The sequence below is a fragment of the Onychomys torridus genome, chromosome 9 (genome assembly GCF_903995425.1).
Source record: "Onychomys torridus chromosome 9, mOncTor1.1, whole genome shotgun sequence".
Classification (NCBI taxonomy): Eukaryota; Metazoa; Chordata; class Mammalia; order Rodentia; family Cricetidae; genus Onychomys; species Onychomys torridus.
In genome coordinates, this window is record NC_050451.1 from 106,864,568 (window position 1) to 106,888,944 (window position 24,377).

The following is a 24,377-nucleotide window of genomic DNA, read 5'->3' on the forward strand; positions in this document are numbered from 1 at the left end:
ATTAAGGCTGTTAAAATATGAACTGTGTAAGGATGTAAAAAACGGTATCAAGTAGCTAGTGTTAGGTGGTCCTGTTACTGAGCTAGTGTCTAATTCTGGCTCTGTTACTGTGTGATAAATATTAGAGCCCACAAAGATGAATGACCTGTGTACTCCCAAAAATCCACCATAGGATTGCTTTAATGTAGGCCTCTCAGTAAAGGAGATGCAAGTACCCTGAAAGTATGTTTTAAAAGCACCAGTACCCCCTTGCTCATATAATCAATCCCTCTTCCCTCTCTTCAACTGGACTCCAGGTGCTCAGACCAGGGCCTAGCTGTGGATCTCAGCATCTGCTTCCATCAGTTACTGGATGAAGGCTCTATGATGACAGAGTATTCACCAATCTGATTACCGGGGTAGGCCAGTTCAAGCAACCTCTCCACTATTGCTAGTAGTCTAATCTAGAGTCATCCTTGTGACTTCCTGGGAATTTCCCGAGCACCAGATTTCTCCATAACCCCATAACAGTTCCCTCTATCATAGTATCTCTTTCCTTGCTTTCCCACTCTGTTCCTGTTCCAGCTCGACCATCCCGTTCCCTCATGTTCTCATCCCCTATCCCCTCCCCTCTACCACCCCTCACCACCCCAATTTACCCCAGGAGATCTCATCTATTTCTCTTCCCAGGGTGATCCATGCATCCCTCTTAGGGTCCTTCTTGTTAGCTAGCTTCTCTGGAGCTGTGGGTTATAGTCTGGTTATCCTTTCCTTTACATTTAGTATCCACTTATGAGTTAGTACATACCATGTCTGTCTTTCTGAACCTGGGTTACCTCACTCGGGATGATGGGGAAATCTAGAGACAACTGAACCAAGCTTGTGGGAACTCAGGAACTCTAGACCCACAGCTGTGGAGCCTGCATGGGACTGGACTAGAACCTCTGCATGTGGGAGACAGTTGCGTAGCTTGGGTCTGTCTGAGGAGCCCCTGACAGTGGGATCAGGATCTATCCCTGGTGCATGAGCTGGCCTTCTGGAGCCCACTCACTACCTATGGCGGGACACCTTGCTCAGCCTTGATACTGGGGGGAGGGGCTTGCTCCTGCCTCAACTGAATGTACCAGGAGGCCTTACCAAATTCAGGAGGAGTGGGAAAGGGGTGGGGTGGAGGCAGAGGGAGTGGGAGAGGGATGGGAGGGGAGCTGTGGTTGGTGTGTAAAATGAAAACAAGAAGCACCAGCACCATCACTGAAACAGTTCTGAGGCATTCTTTGTGATCCTTCTACTTAAACCCTTAAAAATATCCCCGGAATTCTGACTATTATCTCCTTCCCTACTGACTTCCTTCTCTTTGAGTATGATATTCCTTCATTGGGAAAGGAACATTTACTGAACACATTTTCCACCTTATTTATCATCTTATTACATACAGTGTATTTTCTAACCTTAAAGAAAACCATTCTAAATCAAACCAAACTAATGAAATTTAAATGTATTTTTAAAAAATTACACATAAAAGAGCAAGATGCACAGCTGTGTATGCCTTGTTAATATTTAGGTAAAAAGAATTTATAATAACAATATATTTGTCCCTTACAGGTCTTTGGCAGAGCATACAAATAATACTATTGACTCTGGTATGAAATGAAGCTAAGTGTCAAGGGAGTATAGAAAAAAGTTCTTTTCCTTTTTGTAGTTCACACTTTCATTTTGTTAAATTCTGAGCTGTGTAAATGTGTAACTTTCTGAAAATATTAGAAAACAGTCACTTACCGCAGAAAACGTTCATATAAATGGCCAGAAGCAACTGAAAAAATGTTTAGGATGTCATTTTCCTTCTTGTCATCTTTATGTAGACTTTGTGTGAAGCTTGTAATAAAAACACAGGACAGTGGATTCTTAGTCTAAATATATAACTGTTTACTTCTAAATATGCACAAATAGCAACTATTAAACTTTTATCATGACAATTATGAGCTATTTAATATTAAATGTGATGTATTGTTTGAGGTTAACAAGCTTTTCTTTGGACATGGAATGTGATTAAACTTCCTCCACATTAATGTGTCTTAGTTAGCAACAAAATACCATGACTAAAAAGCAAGTTGGGAGGAAACAGTTTATTTGGCTTATACGTCCACAACACTGTTCATCACTGAACAAAGTCAGGACAGGAACTCAATCAGGGCAGGATTCTGGAGGCAGGAGCTGATGCAGAAACTGTGGAGGGAAGCTGCTTGCTCCTCATGGCTGGCTCAGCCTGCTTTCTTACAGAACCCAGGACCACCAGCCCAGGGATGGCACCGCCCACCATGGTCTTGGCCCTCCCCTATTGAACACTAACTGAGAAAATGCCTTACGGCTGGGAGGCTCCTTCCTTTCTGAGGACACACATATCAGCCAGTATAATATCTGTTAGTTTTTTTGTTTTTGTTTTTTTGGGGTTTTGTTTTTTGTTTTTTGAGACAGGGTTTCTCTGTGTTGCTTTGCGCCTTTCCTGGATCTCACTCTGTAGCCCAGGCTGGCCTCGAACTCACAGAGATCCCCCTGCCTCTGCCTCTCGAGTGCTGGGATTACAGGTGTGCACCACCACTGCCCGGCTGACTATCTGTTAGTTTTTGTTTTGCCTTACTTTATTTGTTAACATCCCTGAGAAGCCTGTTTGTTTTCTAATGAGAGACAGAAAGGGAGTGGATCCAGATTGGAGAGGAGGTGTGGAGAACCTGGAGAGAGTACAGGGAAGGGAGATTGTTATGAGAATGTGAGAGAAAACAACAAAACAAAACAACAACTATTTTCAATAAAAGGAAAAAAAACACAAAAAACAATTAAAAAACCCATATAAACAAAAAATATTGCAAAAAATTCACAAGGACTAAATTAATTTGGGATATTCTTAATGTACATAACTGGTGCTGATTAATTTTTTAATTAAAAACCTAAATTATATGTAAGCATATTACTTAAAGTGACTAAGATTTGAAAACTACTTGTGAATTTTATGAAAACATTTTGTGGGGCTAGAAAAATGTCTCAGCAGTTAAGAGCACTGCCTGCTCTAACAGCAGATCCAGTTCCAAGCATCCTTACGGCAATTACAGCTGCTTGGAACTCCATTTCTGGGGCATCCGATACTCTCTTCTGGCCTCTGCAGGCACATACAGTGTACAGGTATATACCAAGGCAAAACACCCATATACATAAATAATAAAGTTACATTTGAAAGTATTTTGGCAAGTACAAATTATGATGATGCCAGTAGTTTTCAATTTTTTGTTGGTTTTTCAAGACAGGGTTTCTCCATGTAGTTTTGGTGCCTATCCTGGATCTTGCTCTGTAGACCAGGCTGGCCTTGAACTCACAGAGATCCGCCTGGCTCTGCCTCCCGAGTGCTGGGATTACAGGCGTGCCTACCACCGCCCGGCTCACATTTTTTGTGATTCTCTGAAAAGAAAAAGAGTTGCTCCAGGGGACGGTGCTCCAGTTCCCGCTAACAAAGAGCGGGCTCTAGGAAAAGAGGCATAAACAGGGCCAAGTCCAGAAGGATGGCAGTGCTTTTGAGTGTAAAACAACAAAATCTGTTCAGGCTGTTGAATCTATTTGGCTTAAAGTTTCTTTTCTTATCTCTGCTCAAGATGACCACTGGTTTATTCTCACAAACTCAGGTAAAGTTCTCTTCTAGTTAGCATTAGCTGCTAACTTGTCCTTGACTCCTTGTCATCTGAGAACAGTCTCAATCAAAATTCCCCACATCAGGACTTCGGGCATGTCCACAGGGGCACTCTCGACTGCGGTTGATGTTATTCCCTGCACTGGCGGTCCTGAGATCTAGCTAAGCATGAACCTGGGCAAACCAGCAAACTGCGTCCTTCCACGGTCTCAGCTTCACAGTCCTGCTTCAGTTCCTGCCATGACTTTCTTCACAGAGGGACTGTGACCTGGCAGTGCTAGCCGAATAACCCTTCCTCCCCCAAGTCTGTTGGTTATGACTGAACAAGATAGAACACATCCACACTTCTAAAATAGGCTTTCAAAGTTCTCTACCAAATGGATCGATAGCAAACAACTTTATTTGTATTCTGGGTATAAATTGGTTATTTAGGGGAACCAGTCTTCCTCCATTTCCATTCTGAGGTCCACGTGGAACAGGCCTTCCCTAGGCATCACAGGAGAAAGCATATTACCCAATTGTGGACAGTTACAGTGCTCAGTTCAGTGGGAACCTGTGATGGTAGGACCTGGACCAGCTGTGGAACTTTAGTTGGCATTAAAGGGAAAGAGGTCTTTTCTATAAGCTGGAGAGTAAACCTTTATTTCTAAAATCTCTCTGGAAACACAGGAGGCAAAGAAAGAGTAGACTTAGGAGATGGAGACAGAGACAGTTTGTGGACCATGCCACTCAAATGCCCAGTTACGTCTAGTTGTGTGTTATTGGATTATGCATATACAAAACCAAACCTTATCTTCCCTTTCATCCTCTCCCCACTTTTTGTGTGATGGAGATGGAACCTTGGGCTTCACACATGCTAGGAAAACACTCTGCTATTGAACTACACCCTAATCCTTCTTAAAATTAACAGTGTGACTCACAACACCCTTTGATACTCAATGTTACAACCATGCTGGATTGCCCTCTGCTCTGAGGAACACACCTTATGTGTCTTCACTGAACTAGGCACCTTCACTCCATTGCAACTTTGAACACCATCTTTCCTTACAAGGAATCTTGGTCACACTCTACTAAGTCTTTCCCAAGGTCTCAAGGTTCCACCAGCTGGATTTTATTTTTAGCATTGTATAACTCCAGGCTATTATAGTAATTCTTTGGCGACTTCATGCATGTAACGTTGGCTCTGTTTTGCCCACCTCTCTTCTCTTCCTCTTACCCCACCAGCCTCTTGACTGGCAGCTCCGGGTTTTATGTTAACTTTTACGTCTCTCTCCACGGCTCTTGAGAGAGAGAGTCTGGGCCTTATTGCCTTAGATCTTTGTCACTTGCATGGATTCCTCACTGATCAATACAGTTACGTCATTAAAATAATTATTGATAATTACCTTTTAAGTGAATCCCACATGCCTCTGTTTTCATGTTTATCAGCAAGGATATCTTCCTTGATTTTACCTAATTTTTTCTTTACCTGGATAATGTGGTATAGAGAAAATTTAGATTTAACTGATTAGTAATAAAGTATGCCATATAAGACAAGAAATATTTAGAAATGTAAGACAGTAGTTATGGTTAACAAATCCATGTTATATATTAGCATAAATGTTATAAAAATGTTTTACTACCTTTTACTATCAGCTCTGTAGAAACAAAACTTCAGAAAACATTTTGGTAGTTACTATGCTGACAAATAATGTGCTTCCTCGGTGGTCTGAGATTTTACCAACTTAAGGCATTACTTTAGAATTATTTCTCATTCACATAATTTAGACCCCTTTCATTTTTTCTAAGGACAGTCCCCTTCCTCTTCCTGTGGAGGCTCTGGTGGTACATTTGGTCTTTAGTTCTTCTGTGGGGTCCATTTAAACTCTCTGCCCCAACAACTGTACAGTCTCTCCCACACTGTTGATGAGAGGACTAATACAATATCTTTTCCTTCCGTCTTGACTCCCAACTCACATTCTGGTATTTGCAGATACAAGTAATATTCCCTAATCAGGTAAAACACAATTATCTGACTTGAATTTTGCTGTTTCTTTCCACAAGCATATAAAAGCTAGTTACTATATAATTTTGTTGTTGTTTTTTAAATGTTACTTATTTGTGTGTGTGTTTGTATGTATGCCACATGCTGGGAGGTGCCCAACTAATGTGGTGCTGGAAACAGATGCAGCTTTTCCCCGGAGCAGCCAGTACTCTCCACTGCTGAGCACCTATCTCTCCAGCTTCGGCCACTCAATAGTTTTGGTATTGTATTGCTCAGTTCTAAAGGCTCTTCTGAAACAATACCAACCTAGTGCCTGACGCCACATACATACCCAAATTTGCTATGGATTTCTTTTCTTTTCTTTTCCTTCCTTCCTCCCTTCCTCCCTCCCTCCCTCCCTCCCTCCCTCCCTTCCCTTCCCTTCCCTTCCCTTCCCTTTCCTTTCCTTTCCTTTCTTCTTTTATTTTAAGACAGCATTTCTCTGTGTAGCCCTGGCTGTCCTGTGGCCTCAAACTCAGAGATCCACTTGCCTCTGTCTCCTGAGTGCTAGGATTAAAGGCGTGTGCATCATTACCATCCTTTAAAAAAAACAAAACAAAACAAAACAGGATTCTATTTTCAAGAGTGACTATTTAAACACAATTATTTTAGACTATTTATCAAGAATTCTCACATCTACAGCCTGATCTGAATGTGCCTGGTTTTTTGTTTCTTTGTTTCTGCTGGTTTTGTGTATTTATCTTCTATCATGTTCTGGCTTCTCCACTTGAAAAATGTGATCTGCAGTTTATTGTAATCTTATTCCAGAGATGCATGGATATTTCTGCCAGATATCTGTATTATGAATTCAAAGAATCTCCTGGAATACTTGATGACACAAATTTGGGCTGATGAGAGATAATTTATTATGTTTCATCCTCATGCTGTGATGAAATTGTCTCCTAAGAAATTATTATTTTATGTAGGTTTGGCATTTTAATTTGTATGCAGTTACATGCAATTTCAGTCAAAACGACAGTCCAGGTGTTCCAGGATGTGTGGTGTCACTCTCAACCTCCTTCACGTTTGCCTTCCACTCTGATGCTGCAGCTCTGAGTTCTGTTGGCCGGTTTCACCAGTTGTAAGCAGGAGTTCCTCAAACTCTGCCTGCCATTATTTAAAAATTCTTTTTCTTCTTTCCTTCCTTCCTCCCCTACACTCCTTTCCCCTCCCTCCTCTATTGAGGCATATGGATAATGTCATGAGAGTTTAAAATAAACCCTCAGGGCGGCTTCTCAGGAGAAGGAGAAGGTTCAGCTCTAGTACACCCCAGGGGTGTGTGCCTCAGGCCTCTGCACTCACAAGCACATGCCCCCATCACAAAACAGACACACACAATTAAAAATAATCAATTTTCAAGAAATTTGTTAAAATCGCTTTCTAATAAAAAACAAGACATAAAAATGCTGTGAGGTGGCAAGGGAGGGAGAGGAAGGGAAAAGAGAAAGGACTCAGGGACAGACAGGAGAATCTCTTGAGTTTGAGGGCAACTTAGTCTATACAGCAAGTACTGGAGCAGCCAGGGCTACATAGTGAGACCCTGTCTCAAAAACAACCAGCAAGAACAACAAACAGCTATTCCCCGTCTCTCTCTTTCCAGGACTATTCAGCCTGTTTCCTGACTCATCTCCAGAGCCTGGTGTGTTGGAGGCCAGCCCCAACCTGTTGAAGAGTTCTTGAGGGGAAGAGTGAGGAATGAGAAAGTATTAGATACAAATACAGATGGAGCTGAGAAAGACAGAAGCACAGGATAGCTTCAGGAGGGCCCTGGGTCAATACCCAGTTGCCCCAACTTTATTCATGATGGGTTTTTTATATCAGGAATGGGAGGGGCAAAAGGCCTCCCCTTTCAAGGTCCAGGTATAAGGTACCAACAAGTATAGACACTTCAAAATACCTGGTAACCATGCCCTTGGCCAAATCATTCCATATGTAGCTCTGCTAGGCAAAGCAAGCTCAGACACTCAGAACTTGAGTAAGGCATTGCTAGGGAGCTTCTGTGGGGCCCCACACTGGTATACAGCATTATCTGGTTATAGATATAGTAAATATTCTAATATAACAAAATCTAAACAAAAATACCATTCCTTTTGTCTTCAATCTCCACTTTTATAACCTTAAATTTTCCTTCTTTTTACTGAGTTACAAAGCAAAATTTTAAAGAACAAATTTTAGTTGCTATTAAACAAAACGAAGAGGAAAATGTACTTATTGAGGTCTATGAAAACCTGCGGCCTCGCATACCTCCACTTTCAGTATCTTGCTCTTGAAAGTGTTTAACACAACAATGACATCTCCAGCATCTGTCTCGGAGTCTGTTCCTTCATGCCTAAAAGAGAACACAAATGCCCGGAATTTACTCAATAACAAACTATAATTTTGATGATATAAATAATTCCTTTATAATTAAACTGTTTCTATTATATGGTCAATTTATATATACCAAAAAATTACAATTAAATATTTAATTAAGCTTATTTTTATAAATTAAAATGATCTAGAGGTACTTATTAAATTTAATATTCTAATTACTCATAAAGTTTACATTCTTGCTTATGTTTGCTGTAGTATGACATGGCTTTCACAACACTCAGATCTTTTAGCTGACATGCTGTACTGATAATTAAAATGATTCAAATACCCAACACTGAAAGGCTTCCTTCCTTCCTTCCTTCCTTCCTTCCTTCCTTCCTTTCTTTCTTTCTTTCTTTCTTTCTTTCTTTCTTTCTTTCAGTTTTTTGAGACAGGGTTTCTCTGTGTAGTTTTGGTTCCTGTCCTGAAACTCGCTCTGTAGACCAGGCTGGCCTCGAACTCACAGAGATCCGCCTGACTCTGCCTCCTGAGTGCTGAGATTAAAGGTGTGTACCACCACTGCCCGGTGTCTGAAAGGCATTATTAATAAGTAACTCCAAGTTATGTCTATTTGTATCACTTTGATTCTATTTTACACCACACATAATGTAGTTCACTCATTAAATTTCAAAACTGTTAAACAATCATGGCAACTGAACATATATATGATGACTATGTATAATAACATTAAAGTTTATCAAAGAGGAGGAAATTAAAGGTCACATTTTATTATATTTTGGTATATATCTTAATGTTTTCAACCATGACCACATGGAGATCCTGGCACTAGGATAACTAACACATGCCTTTGATTCCCTCTGACTTCAAGTTCCCCAGTGGAGCTCACTGAACCAAAGTAGAAAGCAGGATCACTAGGAACAGCTGTTCACTAGGAAACTGAAAAGGGTCCAATGCATACATCACAAATGTCACGTGTTAAAGTAACCTTTAAACCCTGCTAGTCCTCAAAGGCATTGGCAACTTTACTCTCTTACCACCCAGTTCACTGACACCAACCTAGGGTACTGGGCCCAACTCTACAGCAGCTAGGCTCCAGAGGAAACTGCTGCCCCAGGCCACAGAGATAAGGAACTCTCCTGTTCTGGGCACTACTTGAAGGACTTTCTAGGTGCTAGAAAACCAGTATCTATGGATGGTACAATTATTATCCTAGATGCAAACTGAGCCTTGCTGGTTGGGCCTGCACCATGGTGGCTCCAGCAGACCTTATCAACAATGCTAAGTGGTTAATACCCACCAGACAGAGGAAGAGTCAGTAACTCAAGGGAAGAGATAAGCTAAGTAGAGAAAACAAACTTCACTGGCAAGGCATTAAGGCACGAGGAAAAGAAATCATTCAATTAATTTATATTCTCAGTAAGGTTTGAGAAACTATTGTATCTCAGTTAAGTCTTTGACTACAAAATGAAAGAAATCACTATGTATCAGAGAAGAACTATTTTGTGTTTTTCCTGGAATTCTAAATATAAAATTTTAAATTTTTAGAGAGAGGAAAAAAACCCAACAATCTGGCTTCTCATTTCTCATCGAAAACACTGACTAAAAGCAGAAAATGAAGCCTTGCATCAACTATTTTTTAATGTCCTAAATGGTTTATTGGGTATGAATTTTACGAACATTATGTGTATTAGTGTTAACAGTGGAGCTGGAGGGTATTTTGCCTTTCCAGGTTGCATAGTGAAAGCCACCAATAGTGTGGTGGAACTTGTGGCCCTTTCCAAGACCATGGATCTTGTGGTCAGCAGATGTCAGCCTATGAATCTCTCTGTGCTTGTGGACTAGTGTGGTGATCCACTGGTTGTCAGGATTCCTTCTGATGACTTTATGGAATGGATCAATGAGGATAATCTCTAAGAATCTGTATGTGGAATCTTCACCAACCCAGTAAGAATTCAGGACTTTCAAAGCCCTAAAGTGGTGTCCAGCTTTCTCCTCAGCAACAGACTGAAGGTTTCAGACAAACCTGAGGTGGTTGACACAATGATGGGAAGGCTTGCTGTAAGTTGCACCCTTAGGAACTGGGTGTTAGGGGCCACCATGGCGGACACAAATTCTGCATATGACATAACCTTGGTTGGCCTTGTATCCCAGCCTTCCTGGTTTATCAGGCCTCGTGGGGCAGGGAGCCCGTTTAGTGCAGAGAGCCAGAGGTACTACGAGCAGAGGACCAACTGCTGCATCCTCCATAGCTCCTGATGTATTTGTATGTACCTATCTTGGCTCACCTGATAGCTGTTGTCAGAGGAAAGGAAGAAGCCTTTCTCTCAGGTGTTAACTATTCTTAAGAAAACTAACATTGCAACATTAAATTCAATTCCTGGCTGTAAGTTATATAACAAGATACTAGAAACTTTCAGGCAATGGAGAAAGGGTAGCACACTACTGGTGTTTATGAAAATGTGTGGAAATGTATAACATGAGAATCTAGCAGATAGTGCAAGAATCAGAAAGCTAAAACTATCTTTTCCAAAGAATCAAGTCATTTATTCAACAGTTTCAAATATGTGTACAATACATTCTGTTTACAGCCCCTACCTTCCTCCCATGCCTAACAACATCTCCTCTCCTGCATCTGTCTCTTTCCCATATTCATGAAGTTTGGTTTTATTGCATGCGCCATTTAATTCAACCAGGCCCATCTGTAGACTCCTGGACTAGGACTATCCACTGGCACCTAGTGGTGTCATCTGTGAGTAAACACGAAGGCAGTAACTCCCCACTTCCTTACAATCAGTAGAAAATAATTCAGCACTGTGAGGGTAAGGTAATCGTTGAGAGTTTGAAGCCTTATGTCACTTCTAGTTGGCTCTCTCTGCCTTGTGTTTGAGGAAGAGAGATGAGCTCTCAGCTTTCTGCTCCAGCAGCTAAGCCTACCACTGGCATCTTCCATGCCTTCCCACCATGATGGACATCTATCCCTCTGGAACTATAAGCAAAATAAACTCCTTCCATGAGTTGCTTTTGGTTGTGGTGTATTATCACAGCAACAGAGAACAACTAAAACACTATATTGCTAATGAGATGACATCTCATAGATCTCCTCCCTATTCTTTCTGCCTCCTCTTCTGCTATGTTACCTGAGCCTTGTAGGAGATGGCATAAATGGCTCACTAAACTGGTTTTTTTGTTTGTTTGTTTGTTTGGTGGTGACTGTTCCCTAGACTCTCTTGTAGCTACAGTTCTGGCTGGTAACTAGATTCTGCTGAACAGACAAATACATTTTCATGGAGTAAAACTTGAAGGGGCAATATACTAATGTTTTGCTAGTTCTGTTGACAAGCAGAACCACTGAGACATGAGGTTTACAGAAAATCTAACGGTTCACTTGCTTAGCATTCTGGCCTCAGAAAGCCAGCTGGTATGTATCATAGTGGTAGCAGCTTCTTGCTTTCCTACTTTTGAATCATGGAAAGTTTTATCAGCTCTTTTCCTGTTAGGTTCTCAGGTTTGTCCCATATGCCATTCCTGGGAGCCAGTTCTTCAATACCTTCTAAGTGTAGTCTGAATTTGGAAGGGCTAGTCCACTACTAGTTGTCACTTGAGTAGGCCTCATAGTGGGCAGACATAAATACTGAGTATACCAGATAGATCTAGATGTTGGGGTTGTGATACCCCACCTGAAAATGAGACCTAAAGGCTTAGTTTTGGGGTACAGCCTAAAGTCTAGTGCTATGAGGGCCTTTCAGGTGCTAGGTTTGCTGTGGTAGGCTTGATTTTGGGGTTTAGGGCAAAGTTGTGCTTACTACTTAGTATACCAAGTAGAGGACTTCTCAAGGCCATGCTGCTAGTAGTTATAGGAAATTGTCCTCCCTATCCTCTTCAATGGATTTGTTTTTAGTTCCTGATACAGTCATGTGTTAGAATGTCATTGTTGTGCATGAATAGTCATTAAAATCCTATGGGGTGGCTAATTCCTGAAAAGTCATTTCCTGTTATCTTGCACACAACTAGATCTAATCTAATATATTTTTTTAGGATTTTAATTACCATTTGATAATCTGATGTAACACTAAACAATTATTCACATATAAAGCTCTAAAAGTGGTTTGGAAAAGTCAATGAAATGACTCCTAAAGGTATTCTGCTATACTCATATCATAAATCATCCCCTGATAGAAACAACTGATAGAAACATATGCAGAGACCCAAAGCCAAATATTAGGTGGACCTCAGGGAATCCTGTGGAAGAGGGGGAGAATCATGGGAGACAAAGGGTCCAAGGATACCATGGAAAAACACAGAATCAACTAACTTGGGCTCCTAGGGTCTCACAGAGACTGAACCACCAACCAGAGTGCTTGCATAGGACTAACCTAGGCTCTCTGCACATATTACAGTTGTGTAGCTTGGTCCTCTTGTGGGATTCCTAACAGTGGGAGCAGGGGCTGCCTCTGACTCTGTTACCTGCTTTTGGGACCCTTCCCTTCTACTGGGTTGCCTCCTCTAGTCTTAACAGGAAAGGAAATGCTAGTCTTACTGCAACTTGATATGCCATGGCTGGCTGATACACATGGGAGGCCTGCCCTATTCTGAAGAGAAAGGAGGAGTGGATAGAAGGGTGAGGTATGGGGAAGGACTGAGAGTAGAGAAGGAAGGGAGGGGAAAATGTGATCAGGCAGGAATTAATTAATTAATTAATTAATTAATTAATTAAAAAAGTGGCTTGGATAACTCACCCAACTATTTCATAAATATCTTCAGATTTTCCTTCACGTAATTTCAGTATCCATGCACCTGGGTTTGCTTTTAATTGAAAATACCCCTTTGAAGATGAAAAGGGGAAACTATTTAATTATGCGAATAAGAATATCCAGTTATTCATTAAAGATTATATATAAATGAGCCAAGGAAGCATTTAGTGTGAATGAGTCAGAAAATTCTACAGATGGACTCCAAGGAAGAAGATTTTACAATAAGCCATAAATGCAGATTCTGAAAGTATGATTTTTCCTTGTTTTGAGACAGGTTTTCACCATGCCTGACTCAATTCTTTCTATTTTTAAACTAATTAATTCAACTTTAGGGTACTGGAGAGATGGCTAAGTGGTAAAGGACACTTGCTGAAGACTAGAGTTTGATTCCTGGCAAACACTGAGCAGCGTGCAACCACCTAGAACTCCAGCTACAGGGGGATGTGACACCATCTTCTGCTCTCTATACACCTCCATGTACATGGCAGACACTCATATAGACACATACACATCAATAAAAATGAAATAAATCTTAAGATTAAATTCTGTGTCCTATTACTTATTCAATGATTTAAGACTAGCAATTATTATACCTTCACTATCAGGAAAACTTAAGAAGTTTCACCAAAATGTTAAATAGCATTAATTAAATATTTAGACTACTTACAAGATTGGCCATCACTATAGTGTCAACTAAAGCAGCATTGTTTTTTGTGCCCAGCGTGAACTGCAGACCCTGAGGGGGCTGTTCTGTTGTCATGTCAAAGCAATGTCCTTCAAGTAGCAGATACTCTAGCTCATACTCTGCAGTAACAACTCTTTCAGTCTGCAGAGGAACACATTAGTGGTTGGGTGTTGAGGCTCATAAGAATAATAAACATTATGTAATGATTAAAAGTGATGATCCTAAAATAAAACAGTACACTTTGGTTTATGACTTAAAGTCTTTCTTTAACACACAAGCAAACTGATAATTAACCAATTTCTTCAAGACAAAAGATCATGATTAAGTTTTCTTTCCCATACAAGTTCTTTCCCTAATTCCATGATATATGCACCAACACCACCAGGTAGGAAGGAAGTGCACCTGAATAGGTGGTCCATAACTAGCAATATTCAAATGTCTCTTCCACACTTAGATTGGTTAGTTATAAAAAAAAAAACCCAAAAACAAAACCAACCAACCAAACAAACAAAAACCAAAAAAACATTCCTTGGGTATATGCCCAAGAGTGCTACAGCTGGGTCTTAGGGGAGATGGATTCCCAATATTCTAAGGAAGCGCCATACTGATTTCCAAAGTGGCTGCACAAGCTTGCATTCCCACCAGCAGTGGAGGAGAGTTCCCCTTGCTCCACATCCTCTCCAGCATTAAGCTGTCTTCTGTGCTTTTGCTCTTAGCCATTCTGACAGGTGTAAGGTGGTTTCTCAGTGTTGTTTTGATTTGCATTTCCCAGATAATTAGGGATGTTGAGCAATTCCTTAAATGTCTTTCAGCCATTTGAACTTCATATCAGCACTGTTTGTAATAGCCAGAACCTGGAAACAACCTAGATGCCCTTCAACTGAAGAATGGATAAAGAAAATATACTACATATACACAATGGAGTACTACTCAGCAGAGAAAAACAATGACATCATGAGGTTTGCAGGCAAATGGATGGATCTAGAAAAAATCATCCTGAGTGAGGTAACCCAGACTCAGAAGGATGAACATGGTATGTACTCACTCATAGGAGGATACTAGATGTAAAACAAAGATGACTAGACTGCTACACAACTCCAGGGAAGCTACCTAGAAAATGGGACCCTAAGAAAGACACAGGGATCACCCAATGACAGAGAAATGGATGAGATCTACATGAACAACCTGGACGACAGTGGGAATAATGAAGGGCAAGATTTGAGGGAAAGAAAGCTTAGGGGAGCAGGAGATCCCAGCTGGATCAAGAACAGAAAGGGAGAACAAGGAATAACAGACCATGATAAATGATGACCACATGAGAACAGGAATAGGCAGAGTGCTCAAGAGGTCCCCAGAAATCCACAATGATACATCCTCTGTAGACTACTGGCAATGGTTGAGAGAAAGCCTGATCTGACCTAGTCTGGTGATCAGATGGCCAAACACCCTAATGGTTGTGCTGGAACTCTCATCCAATAACTGATGGAAGTGGATGCAGAGATCCTCGGCCAGGCCCCAGGTGGAGCTCCAGGTGTCCAACTGTCGAGAAAGAGGAGGGACTGTAAGCGTGAATTGTTGAATCCTAGATTGCAAAAAGCACAGGGACAAATAGCCAATCGAATGGAAGCACATGAATTGTGAACCAAAGGCTGTGGAGCCCCCAGCTGGATCAGGCCCTCTGGATAAGTGAGACAATTGAATAGCTTGATCTGTTTGGGAGGCACCCAGTCTGTGGGACCGGGACCTGTCCTTAGTGCATGAGCTGGCTGTTTGGAACCTTGGGCTTATACAGGGTCACTTTGCTCGGCCTGGAAGGAGGTGACTGGACCTGCCTGTACTGAATCCACGAGGTTTAAATGAATCCCCAGGGGAGTCTTGGCCCTGGAGGAGATGGGAATGGAGGGGAGGGGCTGGGGGGAAGGTAGGGGCGGGGGCAGGAGGGGGGAGGACATGGGAACCCATGGCTGATGTGTAAAATTAAAACCCAAATATAATAAATTAAAAAAGGAAAAAACAAACAAAAAAGTTTCAATTTGCCATTTTCTTCTATAGCATTCTTTCAAACTGGGCAAAAAAATTCACATGATCACCTATTTGTTTTCTTGAAATTTAAAAAAAATCAATGTTCATTATTTAATTACAAGTAAACGCCACTTATTTAAAAAATTGACATTAACCTTCCCATAGCAGAACCAAGTAGGAAGAAGACAAAGCACATACAGATGGAACACTCTTACAAGCATGAGCTCATGTGATTTGTTACGGGTTTATGCTAGAGAACATGTACAGCTCACATTCTGTTTCAGACACCATATTCTCAGAGTTGGTGTCTCTATGAAGTTTCGGAGGTGGACTCTCACTGAATAGTCTGTGTCACTCCTGCTTTAGCCTAGTCTTCTTCTCTTCCGACTCCCAGGTAGCTGGACAATTAGCTACACACCAGATGTCTGCCATGCAGATGGATTTTTAAAAGGCTTGGGCATTTCAACTGTTTATAAATTTCTTTCTATTGTAAATATTATATATTTTAGGGATAGACCCTTTTCTCTCCCTCACATATACAGCATGATCAAAATATGAATGCAAATCAAATAGCTTGTGATTTTTTTACTGTTTAGAAATTTTGCTAAGCAAAATATAGAAGCTGATGTTCATCTTTGAAATATTTCACATAGGAGAGTTTCAATGCTATTATAATATGCTTAGAAATATTTTTGGTAATATTGGAACCATTTCACATTGTATGGTTATTTTTCTTTGGATTAACTATCTCAGAGGTGACTTATTTAGGTCCTAAGATATAATTGCAGTGCTTTGTTGTAGGCAGACTGTTTGTGGATAGTATCTGCTCACTCCACTTAAGATTCTGAATTACTTGTGAATTGTTGCTATTCTAGCGATGAACTTCATATCCTAGTGTATACAAAATCCTTATAGCAACTTGTTTAAATGAAGAGCTTCAGAAGGAGGAACTCAGTTGAAAGAATGTTTTGTTTTTGTTCTTATATACACTACAATTATATGGTAACAGTTCTCAAACAAAAAATGTTTATACACAAGTACTCTAGTCACTTCTGAATGTGCCGCTATGTAGCCCAAGTTGGCTGGGAGCTTAAATCAGTCCTCCTTCCACAGTCTTCAAAATGCTGAGATTACAAGCGTGCACCCATATTCAGCTCATTTTGTATTTCTGCTCTTTACCTAAATCTCCTTTCTACTCCAGTAAATGGCTCTACATATTACTTGAAAAATGCTGGGATAAATACAGATACTTTAGACACTACAGTACACAATGGAAACAGTCAGGAAGGCAGCCAACTGCTACAGATACTGAGTTTCTAAAGAGCCGTCTTATTCACCAAGTCTAGGAAGACACAAGGAAGGCCCTGGCTTTCTAACTGTAGAGTTACAGCTGCTGCTCCTCTCCATAGTTTGGAAAGTTCATGAGACTTGTTGCTCACTGTCAAAGTGCTTAGCTGACCTGCACGGGGAGGGTGTGTGTGTCTAAAAATGACAACTGTCACCAGTAGGCAGTACTTTTATTTCTTAGCTATTAATTGTCCCACTGCAAATTTTTTGCATTTTTGGTTGGGATCTTTAAAGTTATCTTAATAATACACATTGTTTATTCTGTTTATGAGACTACAATAGATCCTGGTAAGTGATCTCACCAATCATGAAGACAACAGGGATTTTACTTTTCCAAATTTCTTTTCTAAACTTTTCTCTTCATACATTTTATTATTTTGTATTTTCTTATTCTTTACTTATACTTGAAGGTTGATTTCAGATGATGCAAAAAGCAGAGTTTTACGTTTCTTCCTTTTGGTGAGAGGTATAGGCTGAGGGCACCAGAGAGTCAGTTAGAAGGAAACCCCACAAATCTACATGACTGGATCAACAGAAATTTCAGTAGAAGGGACAGTCTTTAGGCAAAAGGTGTACACGAGAATAATAGGAACCAAACTCCCACAGGCCAACATTTATGCCTTCCTGGAGGTGGATTGTCATGCGCCTTCTGTGATGAAAATGAGAAATGTGGAAGCTAGGAAATGCTGTGAAGGAAGGAAGGCAATAAGGACTATCTGCTCTGCGATTTCTGAGAATCAGTTTTAGGCAATCTCTTTTAAAGTACTGTGAATTTGTTAGTTTCTTCCTGAAAACTCTTTCTCATTTAAAGATTTTGAAAAATTCAATGTATTTTTTATACATTATCCTATCATTTGGAACCACAGCTTAATCCAAAGATAATCTCAGAAAGTTTGTACCATATTTAAATGTCAGATAACTTAAAAAGCAATAAGAGATGGGGAAAAAGAAATGATGGGTGGGAGGGAGGGAGGGAGGGAGGAAGGGAGGAAGGAAAGGATTCGAGAGACAAAAGCTGCATAGCAGCTCTATCAGAAGAGGGAAGGGCAGAGACCAAAGAGGGAAGACAGACTCAAAGACAACATCAGCACTGGAGTCTTCACTGAGCACATCTGTAGTTCTACCAGCAGGACTCTTAGGGTTTGCAGACCACAGGTCTGTGAAACTCTTTCCTTGGCACTCAATCAGAATAGTGTTAAGAGGTCATTGAACCAAAGATCCTTTTCCAACCAACAATTTGTTTTGTGCAATGAATGTACCTTTACCGGTAACGATCAATGATAAATTGACTGGAATTTAAGTCTTCCAGGTATTCTCAAGTAATACTTGGGATTTCATTGATGTCTGTTCTAAGTCTCCTTTTTGTTTCCATTCCTAATTTGTCTTCTCTCTCTTTGGGTTAGTTTCACTAACAGTTTGTCAATCTTGTTCATTTCTTTTTAAGGACCAGCTCTGTTTCATTTATCCTTTATATTGTTCATTTCATTTCAAATTCCTTAATTTCTAACTTGATCTTTTATTGTTTCTTCCTATCCACTGATTAGGGGTTGTCTTATTTTTGTTTTTCTAAGACTTAAAATTCCTCATTAATTTACTTGAGATTTTTTTCTTTTTAAATATAGGCATGTATTGTTACGAGCTTTCTTCTCTTGTTAAATTCACTGTACCTTCTAGGTTCATTTTGATTGAGTTCTAAGAATTTTTAATTCCTCTCCTGATTTCTCTGATGACCACCCATCATTCAGTAATGTGCTGCTCAGTCTCCATGGGTTTGTGCATTTTTTGTAGTTCCTCATCCTATTGATTTTTATTTTGGTGCATTAGTATTAGACTGAACACAGGAAATTACTTCAGTTTACTTGTATTTGTTAAGACTTGCTTCATGTTCTAAATATGATCTGTTTCAGAGAATATTTTATTGGATTCTTAAAAGAATGATTATGAGTGGAATTTTCTGTAGATGTCTATAAACTCTATTTACTATCATATTGTTTAGTGCTGATGATTGTCCATCTTTTGTCTGTATGACCTGCCTATTGGTAGGAGTGTGATGTTGAAGTCATTACTGTGTGCAGGTCAGTCTGTGTCAGGACTTATATTTGTTTCCTTAAATCGTGTATTCCAATGCTCAGTGCATGTATGTTAAATATTACAGGGTTCTTGTGATTTGTTGTTCCCTTCATCAGCATGAAGTGACCTTCTTTAAACTCTATAGAATAATTTTCATTTGACATCCATTTTTCCGTGTATATGTGTGAGTGTGTGTGTGTGTGTGTGTGTGTGTGTGTGTGTGTGTGTGTGTTCTGAGCATTCTGTTTACTTGAAAAGTCTTTTCCATCCTTTCACTGTAAGGCTGTATTACACTAGAACCCTAACTAGAGAAGGACATAACCAGGAAAATCACAGGTCAATCCCTGATGAACATAATGCAAGAATTCTTTTTTTTTTTTTTTTTTTTTTTTTTGAGCTAGGCAAGCACTCTACCACTGAGCTAAATCCCCAACCCATTGTAAGAATTCTTAACAAAATACTTGCAAGCTGAATTCAACAACAAATGGAAAAGATCACTCCCAACATTATCTGATCTCAATAGATGCAGAAAAGAGCTTTGGTAAAGCCCATCATTACTTTGTAATAAAAGACCTGAAGAAACTTGAAATAGGAAAATATAGCTCAACATAATAAATTTTATAGAAAACAAATCCACATTCAACACTGTACTAACTAGGGGAACTCAAACATATCCACTAAAATCAAGAACAAAATAAGAGTCTCCACTCCATTTCCAATTCAGCATTTCTTACTAAAGTCTTTGGTAGTGTAGTAAGACAAGAGAAATAAATAAAAGGTATACAGACAGGAAAGAAGAAGTCCTTATTTGTGAACAACACGGTCCTATATGTAAAAGACCTTACAGACTGCCAGAAAGCCCTTAGACCTCACAAATACTTTCAGGAAAATAGTTGAATATAAAAATCAACACAAAACAGTAGATTTTCTATGTACCAATAATCATCCCTTTAGGAAAGGATTCAGGGAAAGAGTCTCAATAAAAATGACCAGCAATAAACATAACCCAGTAAACAATTTTTAGAAATACATATTTAAAACCTAGCAAACACTTATTTATATTTCTGTTTATGTCCATGTGTAGGTGGGTACCCATGGAGGAGGCATATGGTGGAAGGAGAGAACTGACCATAAGTTGTCCTCTGACCTCCATCCCTGCACTGTGGTACATGTGCTCACATACACCAATATACAAGTAAAACTAAGAGAATAAAACAAACAAGAACATCCACCTTACTAGTATACAAATTTGCCTTCATCTTTAGTAAATGGTAAAATTGTGTATATATCAAAGAATTGTTTTGAAATAAACTTATGCTACATAATTAGTAAATGCTGGATTTGTATACCTATTTTATAGCACATGGCCCCATGATCATGTAAAAATTCCTTAGGTGTAAGTGGGTCATGAATGGAAAAGCTATGGCAAAGAGGACCCAAGATTAAACCAACAGAACTTCAGGACCTGCTTGTGGACAAAGATAGCAAAATATCTGCAGACAAGACAGCAGCCCCTTCAACAAATGGTATTGAGAAAATAGTTCCCTCATGGAGAAATTAAGGGTAGAGTTCTATTTCTCACAAGGATCCAAGTCCTTACTGTGGGAGTCGACACTCTACTGGGTCTAAAAGAATGGAGAGAGGGTATTAGCAAAGCAGTCAGTTGGGTTAAAGACTCCACAGCCCAGGATTTGGTCTCCCGCTCTGACAAATGGGACTGAATAGACTTTGAAAAACTGCACAGCAATGGAAGCAATTCAGTGGAAAGACAGAAACCTTGTTACCTCTGTAGCTTATGGAGGACTAAGGTCTAGAGTAAAGAACTGGGAGAAAAACTAAGTAGAAGAGACCAAACAACTGCACAAATGGGCTGATGAAGTAAGTGTGCAGTACTCAAGAGATAAGTACATATAGCCAATAAGCAAAACATGTTCAACATCCTAGCCATTGGGAGATGCAAATAAAAACTATGACTGAGGTTCTATCATACCCCAGTCAAATGCTTTTCATCTAGAAAAATGAACAAGCAAACCACAAAACTAACAAATTCTGGTGAGAGCCAGAGCCGGAGTACTTAGGTACTGCTGGGGAAATGTCAGTGGTTGAGCCACTCTGGGAATCAGTGCGCAGATTCCTCAAAACATTAGAACAGAAAGCTCACACACCCCAGCTCCTGACTATGTTCCTGAAAACTATGAGACTGAAAACAACATCACAGACATATCTGCTTATCTGTACTTGCTAGGCCACTACTCATAATGTAACTTGATATTGTACCAACTTACGGAGATAACCTGTGTATTCATCAATAGACGAATGAACAAAAAATAATGACATGCACACAAGGGAGTTTTATGCAGCTATGAACAAGAATGAAATGATGTCATTTGAAGACACTGGGGATTATCATGTTAAGCGAAATAAGTTAGACTCACAAAGACAAGTATGTTTTCTCTTATTTACAGTTTCTAGACTTTCTATATGCATATAAATTATTATACATGCTATACATGCACACATATGACTTGACCCTAGAAATAAGACTGGAAGAAGGGAGGGGACTAGAGGATAAAGGGAGGAAGTGGAGTTTCTGGGAGGTATTTGTGGCTATAGCACACGGCAGCCTTGAATGAAAATGTCTTTATGATTCATCATATACAATGAATCTATGTCAATAAAAAATTTGAAAATTCTCTGCTCCCTTTTTTTTTTCTCCCATGGACAGTGACCAAGTTGAGAAAAAAAGGTCTTACTTTATACTAGCCAGAAGCTACATTAGAAGTGATAGGAAGCAGGTATGTTTAGCCTACAGCCCACCACATTCTACTCTGTTTTCTAAATTTTGATAAGGCTATTTCACTAGCTATGAGCCAGGTACCTCAACGTGTGTTCTGAATAAAACCTCTAGAAGTTAAACTTGCTAAGCAAAGTAGGTAGCCAGTACTGTCAATCTCAACTGTCACATGTGCACCTCCATTTTTCCACACTGTTTATCTATCTTTCTGAGAAAGTGGTATATAGCAATGAAAATGGTGAGGACATTTATGAACCTGGAAATGAGAAGTTGATTTTGGAAGCAAGGTAAACATGAAAATCAGGTAAAAGGCCACACTAAGACCTAGGGTTACATGAAAATTTTGGTATCCATATGTGATTGCTGACTGCAGCTTTACTAGACATGGGATTTATCCTATTTCTTTCTCTTTACATGACTTCCCATAATAACTTACATCTTTTAAGTTAATATTATCAAGGTCACAGTTGCTGTGTACTATTTCAACCAGCCATCCTTCTGGTGTAATCATGTTGAGAGTTAGAAGGTGTGATTCTGGGATGTCCAGGAATTTTGCCACTGGTCCATGAGAAGGACTATTGTTAGCCCCTGACATCAGCTCTGGTTCCAGAACAAAACGGTAAAAGCTGTTAATAAAATATAAAAATATTGTGACTAAAATTAAAATGATTATTCCTCAAATATCTTAAAACTGCAAATGACTTAATAAATATGACTATACAATTTTAAATTAAAAGTTAAATACACACTGTATGCCACAGGAGTTAAGAGACCATTTTATAGGATTATGTATTGTGTTATATGTTTTTACTCTTCAATGAAAATAATCAGAATTTCCTAAAAATATATCTGAGTTAGAGTATATAATCTATCTGTACTTATTTCTATACTCCTTCACATTTGCTCAGTCTACGTTCTAGCTATTTTATGAGCTTCTGACACTACAAAGAGGAGAAATGAAAGCCAGGAAATAACTAAAATTCAATTTTAAAAGTTCAACTAAAGTCCCCCAAAACTGGGATGGAGTTAAATGCACCTGCTTAGTAGATGATTAGACACAAGAGAAGTTTTACTGTGTTTTAGGCTCATTCATCAGTATAATCCTGTAAACTGTGTCATTTGTTAAGGATACTGTGAGGCAATATTCAGGGACATAAAGAGGACTGTTTCAGTTATCTAACGCAGTTTACAATCGTGTTAAGCTCAAACTCATATTGTGAGTTCCATAGTTTCATTATTCGACTGCTATTTTGATTTTTCTTAAGAAAGATGTACTTTAAAGTAGAAATAAAGATAGTGTGAGCTCTGCTGCCGCTCTCAAGGTTCAGTGAATGAGAGAGAGGAGGAGTGTGGACATGGGCAACGGAGCTCATCCAGTTGTCTGGTGCTGTGGGAAGAAGGGCCGCAGCCCTCTCTAGTCGCTGGCTGAAAAGGACCCCACTAACTGCCATCCACGCATTTCTAAGCACACTTCATCTGAGACACTGACAAGCGCCAGAGAGAGAAAGCCAGCAAGGTATAAATAAACCAGTTTGTTTAATCTAAACTGCAGAAGTCAGTCAATTAGTTCACCATATTTTGCTCCCGAGAACCAAGTCATTAGGTCCAAGCCTTATTCCGGGAGAATTTACACTGTAAGGTGACGGCTCATTAGGAGGAGCTGTATGAAAGGGGCCACATTCAAACCAAAGAAAAGAAGGTACAAGGAGACATGAGAGACGACAGTCATGAAGTAAACGCACAAAACAAGCACTCAGTATGCCAAACAGCATAAATGCTAAGGAGGATTTTTCTCAGGAATGTGGGAATTAGAACTTTCCCTAGGATTTACTGAAATAATTTCTGGGGTAAAGAAAGTTAAAGGCAGCTGCAGTGTAACTGCAGTGAAGGAGAGATACAAAGAGCATGTCGACATCGGATGGAGTTTAGAGGAAGCATAAGGAAGGGGAAAAATCAATATTCTAGAACATGTGGGTTGTGAAGCCTTTGGGGGGTCAAAAGACTATTTCACAGAATTGACCAAAGATCATCAGAAAACACAGATATTTACAGTAGCAAAACTATAGTTATGAAGTAAGAACAAAATAATTTTATGGTTGGGGGTCACCACTACATGAGGAACTATATAAAAGGTTTGCAGCATTAAGAAGGTTGAGAGCCACTGTTCTAGAGTGTAGAAAGTCAAGGGAACAATTAAAGATTTATATTTTATGTGTATGATGTGTTGGTATGTTTGGGCACCATATGCACACAGTGCCTGTGGAGGCCACACAAAGATGCCAACTCCCTGGATCCTCAGTTATGGAGGACTGTGAGCTGCCATGTGGGTTTTGGGAACCAATTTCTGGTCCTCTGCAAGAGTAGCAAGTGCTTTAAATGCTGAGCCGTCTCTCCAGTCTTTAAAACTGAATAAGCTTAAAAGTTTTCAAATATCTATTTCTATTTGGCGCATGTCACTTTGTGGAGTCATTCTTCTCCTTCTGTCATGTGGGTCCCAGAGACCAAAGCCAGGTCACAGGCTTGGTGGCAAGCACCTTTTCCTGCTGAGGTGTCTCTCCAGTTCCCCTCTCCCTACCATTTAGTAGCTTTAAAGACTGAAGATGAAGATAAAAAATAATAAAGGCTTAAGATAAGAAATAGAATACTTGATAAAGAAAGAAACACGGGATCAAAACAGGGAGGAGCATTTGTGTAAAAACTCAGAGAAATAAGGCATTCTT

General features: G+C 39.7%; 1 protein-coding gene and 1 pseudogene across 6 annotated transcripts in view; both read right to left on the reverse strand.

Annotated features, from left to right (window-relative positions):
- Uggt2 (UDP-glucose glycoprotein glucosyltransferase 2) overlaps nt 1-24,377 on the reverse strand; it is a 142,054-nt gene that overhangs the window by 35,791 nt on the left and 81,886 nt on the right. For all 6 annotated transcript variants that reach the window (XR_004945917.1, XR_004945916.1, XR_004945918.1 and 3 more), the window contains exons 27-32: nt 22,094-22,283; nt 13,407-13,565; nt 12,725-12,810; nt 7,920-8,004; nt 5,038-5,120; nt 1,756-1,851 (exon numbers count right to left, since the gene is read on the reverse strand). Coding sequence is in view for 3 of the 6 variants with exons in the window: in XM_036199538.1 (XP_036055431.1) it covers nt 1,756-1,851; nt 5,038-5,120; nt 7,920-8,004; nt 12,725-12,810; nt 13,407-13,565; nt 22,094-22,283 (699 nt within the window). In the remaining 3 variants the exon portion in view is untranslated. The remainder of the gene's footprint in view (nt 1-1,755; nt 1,852-5,037; nt 5,121-7,919; nt 8,005-12,724; nt 12,811-13,406; nt 13,566-22,093; nt 22,284-24,377) is intronic.
- Nucleotides 9,682-10,931, reverse strand: LOC118591148 (annotated as a pseudogene).